Source organism: Vitis riparia, chromosome 11 (genome assembly GCF_004353265.1).
Source record: "Vitis riparia cultivar Riparia Gloire de Montpellier isolate 1030 chromosome 11, EGFV_Vit.rip_1.0, whole genome shotgun sequence".
NCBI lineage: Eukaryota > Viridiplantae > Streptophyta > Magnoliopsida > Vitales > Vitaceae > Vitis > Vitis riparia.
This window is the reverse complement of record NC_048441.1, coordinates 18,391,366-18,399,590: the sequence shown is the minus strand read 5'-3', so window position 1 is coordinate 18,399,590 and position 8,225 is coordinate 18,391,366. Positions and strand designations below refer to the sequence as shown.

The 8,225-nt window shown below is 28.8% G+C and overlaps 1 protein-coding gene across 1 annotated transcript; it reads right to left on the bottom strand.

Moving 5' to 3' along the window:
• Nucleotides 1-2,117: 2,117 nt before the first annotated feature.
• LOC117924535 lies at nt 2,118-6,290 on the bottom strand. Its single transcript, XM_034843172.1, has 6 exons — nt 6,130-6,290; nt 5,192-5,265; nt 3,883-3,996; nt 3,053-3,179; nt 2,776-2,893; nt 2,118-2,605 (listed from the first exon to the last, which is right to left on the bottom strand). The coding sequence occupies exons 2-6, from the start codon at nt 5,199-5,201 to the stop codon at nt 2,552-2,554; spliced, it is 423 nt and encodes a 140-aa protein (XP_034699063.1). The 5' UTR covers nt 5,202-5,265; nt 6,130-6,290; the 3' UTR covers nt 2,118-2,551.
• Between the last annotated feature and the right edge of the window lie 1,935 nt (nt 6,291-8,225).

Below are 8,225 nucleotides of genomic sequence, written 5' to 3'. Positions count from 1 at the left end.
GACAAGCTACTCGAATCTACCATGGCAGAAAAGGGGAAAGGGAGCGAAATTTCCTGTTACCTAGAGCTGGGTGAATTGACAGTCAAAACGAGATCCTCAAATTATTATTTTTCATTCGGATTTTTTACAGTTTCAATAATGAGTAAACGCCCCACCTGCAATTATGATCAGTCACAGGGTTTGAACATAGGATTGGTTTTTAAAAACATGAGGAATTTTTTTTTTTAAATCTATAAAAAAATAAAAAATAAAATTGAACATAATATCATTCCAATCTTAATATTGATGCCATAAATTATAAAATATGATATTTCTTTAATGAACATTTTTCATTTTAAAAAACACTTTAAAACTCAAAAACCAGTTTAATTAAGACTAAAAAGTCATGAAATTCAATAATATTAGTAATTTATAGACCAAAATTTATTTTAAATGTCTGAGTTAATTTCTTCTTTATATATATGTTACAAATTTTTTATTAAGCAAATAAACTTTAAATTAAGCAATACTTAATGCATTAGATGCATTAATGAGTTTACTAATTTTTTAAAATAATTTAAAACTTAAACAATGACCAATTAATACTAAAAATTGGTTTATAATGATTTTATTGTTTTTCTTTATATAGAATCATTATTTTCTAATTTTTTTCACAGAGCAAATGAACTCTAAATTAATCAAGGCTAACTGTGTTAGATTCATTATCACGTCTAGTAATTTTTAAAAATGATTTAAAACTCAAATAGTGAACTAATTAATACAAAAAATTTATGGATAAAAATTGGTTTGGAACGACTGTATTGTTTATCTTCTACATAAAATCCTTATTTATTTATTTTTTCACTAAGCAAATGAATTCCAATTAAACCAGATTTGATGTATTGAATTTATTAACGAGTTTAGTAATTTTTAAAAATAACTTAAAACTCAAATAATTATCCAATCAATACAAAAAATTTGTGGTAAAAAAATTGATGTAAAATAACTTTATTGTTTTTCTTCTACATAGAATAACTATTTTCTAATTTTTTTTAACCCAAACATATAAACTCCGAATTAAACAAAGCTTCATATGTTAAATTCATTAACAAGTTTGTTGATTTTAAAAAATGATATGAAACTCAAATAATAAACTCATTAATACTAAAAATTTATGGATAAAAATTTATTTATAATGGTTTTATTTTTTTGGCATATGATTATATTTTTATAAATTTTCTCACTATAAAAATGAATAAGTGATAATTTGTATTAAATTTATTAACGAGTTTGACAATTTTTAAAAATAATTTATTAATGGGTTTAACTAAACAATTTTAAATTTAGGTAAAGGAGATTATAAATTAAGTAAGATATAATTAATAATTTAAATTCTTTAAAGATTTTTTAAAATTTTATGAATAATTTTAAAATAAAAAGCTTATATAATTAAATGCAGATTAAATCAAAACATTATAAATACATTATGTGAAATGAAAATTTTGACTCATTTTAAAAAGTTAAACTTTATTCATTATTCATTTCAAATAAAATATTGTTAAAATTATTATTTTAAATTACTATTATTCATTTTTAATAACATCCTCATATATCTAACATATATTAATATTTTTTTTTTATAAAAAAATATAATTTATGATTTTATTATAATATTATTATTCATATTTTACTAAAAATTATTTTTTAATTTATTTGTAATTACAAAACTATTTGCATTTTTTATAACACCTGAATTAAATTTAATTTATATTATATAAATTGAATTTTCAATATTTTTAAAAAACTAAAACAAAAAAGAAATATTTTAAAAGACAACTTATCCAACTAAGTTTTTTATTTTATATTTTTATAAAATAATAAATACCTTAAAAATGGTGAGACTCACTCTGAAAGTATGATGCATGGGACATAGACTCACTCTGAATTATTTTCAATGTGATCTCATTATTGTATGGCAAGTTGTATGTTGAGTATTAAAAGCATTACCAAAACTGCATAATGGAGTGGAAGCAATCATTTACCAATCCATACCCTCTTCTTGAAATGACAATAGAGTTCGATCGATTCAATTTCCCTGCCAAGAAAATGACAAAAGAGCAGGGCAGATTCAATTTCAATGCCACAAACACAAATATGATCATATTTATCATCTGTTGTGTCAATGTCAAAATAGATGGTGCCTTGTACCCCATTGCTAACTTGCAAATAAATACCTTATTCTGATTATGAACCACTGGGTTTCTTGCACACAAAAACAAAGCCTCAAATCTCGCAGCTCAGGTAATGTAAACTAATGAAATTTTGTGTACAGTTCCAGAGTTCAATAAAACAATTTCTCTAGATGGATCGGCAGTTTTGGTTGTTTGTCATGTACAGCTTTTAGTATAGATATCTGGGATTCTTGAAACATCTTGTAACAAACAATTTTACTTTTTCTCATGCCGGGAACCTTATTTTCTACACACATGTGGCATCTCCTTCGAAATTCAATTTCTATATTGCAATGCTTGAAGGGGTCTTGGAAGCTTGGATGGAAGGCGCGCAACCAGGGCTAAAATAGACGAAAAGCCAGTATGATCAACAACATGGCCGAACATGCCATTGCCTGCAATAACATTCACATCAACTTGGAAGATCAAGATGAAGTTGAACACATAATTTTTGTACATTCATTTCACATGGAAAGATGTGAAGGGTCATGGGAAGAAGAATACAGAAAATTAAATGAACTAGATCTAGGATTGTTTCTGATGAAGTAGAGAGATGACTACTCACAGCAATTGCAGAAGCGGCTAGGCCTGCTCGCTCTCTGGGATCTTTGCGGTAGCAGTTTCCAAAGTAAAGAATTGTAGCATAGTACCACATCAGCGGGCATAGAAACCCCAAAAGAAAACTGAAAACAAACAGTGAACCCTTGACATAAGTAAAATTAGGTCTGATGCAAAAAGAAAAAGAAATGAAGAATACTAATGGAACGTTCTAATAACAATGGACAATAGGTATACTCATGAGACAAGTAAACTGAGGGTAAGGGAAGAAGAAGAGTGCTCACGAGAACCATCCTATTCCACAGCCAAAGCAAGGAAGAGGTTTGTCATAAATCCCAACTTGAAAGTCTTCTACGTCTCTAAGAAGAGTGTACTTGCCTTTTTCACGGTCCACTGCATCTACAGCTTGTCCTACCATTTTAAAAGGGTTTTATTTTATCAGCCGCGAGTTGGATTATACATGGGAGAAGAAAAATTATTAACAGCAAAAATAAAGGCCCGGTAAAAGCGGGTGGAGATGAAGCTCCATAAGCTTGTTTAGATGTTAAGGTAAATGAGCAATTCTCATACCAAGAAGAACGTATCTTTGTTTGCACAGCTAGTAAAATATTACATAAAACTGACAGTTCGACAAAATCAATGGAAATAAAAAGAAAAAAGGTCACTGTGTTCTGATTAAGGAAGAGGTCAACCTAGCTTCTAATGAAATAATTCCAAAGAGCATTTAAGTCTTTCAGATTCCCAACCACATAATTTATCACCGAAATAACACCAAGGAACATTGAAGTGATTCAAATTCCAAATATGGGCATCAGCATAGGATAGATATTATTCCAATAGTTATCCCAGATGGCGTGTCATATCAGAAAATACAATTTGAAACATTGAAACAGTGGAATTTTTCACATAATATTATTAGGGCCCAATACAACTAGACAAAAAACTGTTCTAGAGAAACAAAAAGAAAAAAACATGAGCATTTCAGTATGGAATGTTTGTGTGACTCAAAATATAATTCACTTATGAGTAAGATGAATTAAATTGGCATTTGCTGCAGGGCTAGCAACAAAAAGCACTTAATAAATATTTGTTAAGTCCAAATAAGATTTTCTACCTTTAAATATGGAATAATAGCGGGAAGATGGCCTTAAAAGATCAAGATGCTTATCAGAAATTGATTTCGTCAGCTCAAGACTATTTCTCTGACCTTCTGCATCATCACCTATATCTGCATCACCAAAGAAATTCCAATTGATAGTCATTAGTAACTAACTGATTATGTCTAGTTAGTATTTTCTTTTAAATAATTTTGCAGGTGCAATATGATACAACCCTTATTGAAAAATTTATAAGTAGGAGGCCCCCAAAAAGTCACCAACCCCTGTTCCCCTGTCCCCCTGTCCCCTGTCATATCCTTGTATGTACACCATGAATGATTATGCTAGTTTTTTTGAACCTGCATTGCGTTTCTATCTTCTTTGGCCACAGAAAGACCATTGGGTCTACAGTAATTGTAGCTTCGCTGTGTTACTATCTGTTGTGCCTTACCAACCAGCACCTCAAAAAATAAAATAAAAATATTGCTGGATGTGAATTTTTTCATGTCTGAATTAGTAATATATACATTTGTCCCACTTTGACACTCATGAAGAAAGTAGTTTAAAGGTTAAATATGATGGAATCATCAAGTTACAAAGATTTCTGAGTGCTTAACTGCGATGGCTGAGATTAGAGTATAGAGTTCCTAGTCTGTTGGAAATGAAGTTGAGAACAAAGAACAAAAATAGTATGAAAGAGAAGGTATAATTTCCATGCCAAGAGGAGAGGAAACTTTTGTTTCTTAAACATAGATGAAAATAAATTATACCCACTAATCTTTCTGTTTGCCTGTCAACATATATAACTGATTAACCTTTAACAAACACAAAACCAACAAATCAAAATGCATGCTTCGTTCAAACTGTCTCGGTGTTTGTGATTATGAATATGGCTCTTTATGGCTTCTTTCTATAAGTGAGAACAATATGAACCACCAAGCAGATGTTTTCATGCATAAAACTGCAATTAAAGGGGCTGCTTCATCCATCTTGGCAATCAAATAAAAAGGAATGACTTGAACTGCAGATGGAGGCCAAACAGGTGGAAAAAGGAATTTTGGGGAAGTCAAAGACTTATTCTAAATTTTCCTGTTTTTTTGTTTCATTTATTGTTTATCATTGTTATAATTTGCATCAGTGGGTTTCATACTGTTTCTAAATTGACGACTGAAGTAAGGAAAAACATGCAGACTTACCCAACCAGAAAAAGGAACTGAAATTACCAGACACTTGGTCATTTTGTATATAAGCTAAAAGAAGATGAGCAATGAAGTGCAACAATTTATTCAAAAACAAGAAAATGCAGAAGTCAAGGAAAGTTGGTACTCTTATCCATTTGTATTGGAGCTGATGTATCAGCAAGTTGAAGCCCTCAATTCTGTTGCCAACTCCCACAATGCCTGCTTCATTTTAATTAAAGGAACACATCAGATTTAATCTTACTCTAGCAACACTAGTGCTCATGATATGATATAATCTCACACAGCTATGATTTCAGGTAGGAATTGTCAAAAGGTTAATCGTTAGATCAAACGGCTAGATCCTCCCTTTCATATTAGCATTATGTCAAACAGGTCATATGACATGACTCCTATTAAGCAATGCTCTGCCAGGGCAGAGCACAAAAATGCTTTAAAAAACCCAGTCTATATGAAACAAATATAAGAGCCAAATTCATTCAAACACCTTCTACTGCCTCAAATTTCAAATCAATCAAAATTGAATATAACACATAGATGAGCACAGGGGCATCCAAAAATTTTGCCACACAGATGCTTTCAAACCCTGGATCGACATGAAACAAATATATGCACCAAATTCATCCAAACACCTTCCTATTGTTCCAAGCTTCGAATCAATCAAAATTGAGTATTACACATTAACGAGCATGGGGCATCTAAAAACTTTGCCTTTAACAAAGCTCATAGTTTTAATTTCCACAGTTTGTGTATGCTTAATTGCAAAAAACATTCACAATGAACCCCGAATTAGGCAATTCGACAAAGAACAGAGCAGTATGCGAAAACCCACCTCAAAGAAATGGTCCCTACAAACCCCACTTGTTTTCAAACCCATCAACAAAAGCACAATTTCAGAACAACCCAATTCAACATAACGTCAATTCAACAAAAACCCATCAAAATTTATCTCCGAAACCCCCCGAATCGCAAATTCCAGCAAATTCCCATCAAAATTACACCTAATATTCAATTTAATAGCTATGAAAATTTTCCAAAAAAAGAAATAAATAATCAAAAACTTGCCTGTGGAATAGCAAAGAACTCAGAACTGCAACTTCAGATCAGAGGTATAGAGAAGAAACGATGGGTGTTTGTGGGTTTATTACAAGCCAAGCAAAGGCATTTAAACTACTGAAAGGTTGCAAATATTGACCTCTCTTTGTCTTTTCTCCTCTCCAGAAAACGATTTATACTTTCACTTTCAGAGCGTTTTATTTTTATTTATTTTTTGTTTCTATTTATTATTATTTATTTTTCTTGTGGGGTTGTTGGATTTGGAACGTTTGCTTCAGTGTAGGCTAGCTTCCGTAACAGTAGAAGCTGATTGGGCCGCCGCTTCAAAAGTCAACCAAACTGTGGGTTTGACCTCATTTTTTCGGTTTTTGTTCTTTTTTTTCCAAGATCGACTTGAGGACGGCAAAGAGGGTTTTTTTTTTTTTTTTTTTCCCAAATAAATGGCTTTTTTTTTTTTTTAATTTAATTATAAAATTTGAATATATAATTTACAACCGAAACCTCTTACCAAACCAAATTTTAATATTATATTAAATTATCAATTTTTTAAAAATTTTAAATTTAAAAGATTTGGGTTTTATATGCCTATCACGTTATTCACATAAATAATATAAAATTTAAATATAAATATTATTTTTAGTTAAATAAATATATTATTATTATTATTATTAATGACTAATTTTCATTAATTCTCTTTAATCATTTTATTATTTGATCTTCCAAATCATGACAGTTTTTAATAGTAGGAAAAAAATAATTTGAAGACACCAAATATTTTAATATTTGTAGTACTTAGTTAGATGAGGTAGCACTTATTTACAAAAGTTGGGTCATAGTATATGGGTATAATTGGTTGTAACCCCAATAATAATTAGTCAATGGATTCTTCCCCACCAAACAGGATAAGACTTTTCTCATCAATTTTTTATTTTTTAACTTATCTATTAATTTATTTTCTTTTGGAATTTCTCATCCTACAAATTATTTATCTACTAATTTAAAATAATTATCATAAAAAATTGTTTTTGAAAAACAGTTTTTAAAAACAACTTTGTATTGTTTGAAATAATCAAATCAAATTTTGTATATTAATTCAAATACGTTTTTTAACTTATTCTCCATAAAAATAGTGTGCTCTTATATGTAATATACAAATATTTTTTAAAATAATTTTTATATTTTCAATTAAGAATACTTTAAAAAAAAAAACTTAAATTTGTAAAGTAATATTTGAATATTTAATTAAAAATTCATAAGTATAAATAAGTTATTGGAAACCGAGAATCAATATTTTTTTTAAAAACAGTTTATAAAAAAATGGTTTTTAAAAACAATTATCAATTATTTAAAGAAATAAAATTCAATTTATAAAATCCAAATATGAAAATAATTTTTTCTCCTTGGTAATAAATTCTTCACCTTATTCCATGTGATAATAAATTCTTATTAATTTTTTAATTAAATATCTGTCAAACATTTTTTTTTTTACTTAAAAAATGAATTCTTATTTTTTTTAAAAATCATATTTGGGATGCCCCAAGAGTAAAATATTTCTCACCTTTTTAAAATAAAATACTAATAAATTATTTAAGTACTTTTATTTTTTCGTATTAATTAAAAATATAATACTAAATATTATTAAGTCATATCTCAAAATTTTAAATTACATATCTTTTACGTCCCATGTCATATCTTGGTAGGCAAAAAATTTTAAAAATATCCTTAATTAAATATAAAAACTAAAAATAAAAGCCAAATCATATTTGTTGTCGCTCAAACCTCGATCTAACTTAAGAATCATTTAATCATAACTTATCTCAATTCGATTATCTTTTAATCCGATTAATTCAAGAACCAAATATAGTATAAAATTTTCATTATACTAAACTTGAGTGGTTGGAACCTTTGTGTTGGTGTAACCCAAATTAAATTGAAATTAATTATGGATTGTTTTGAGTTTAGTACCAAAATTTGAAATTGTTTGTGGATTAGTTTTGAGGAAAGGTGGGGTGATGATTCTCTCTATCTATCTGACCTAATAAAAAATAAAAAATGAGAGACATATGGCTGAATATGAGTCCAACCCTTCGCCATTACTCCCTGTC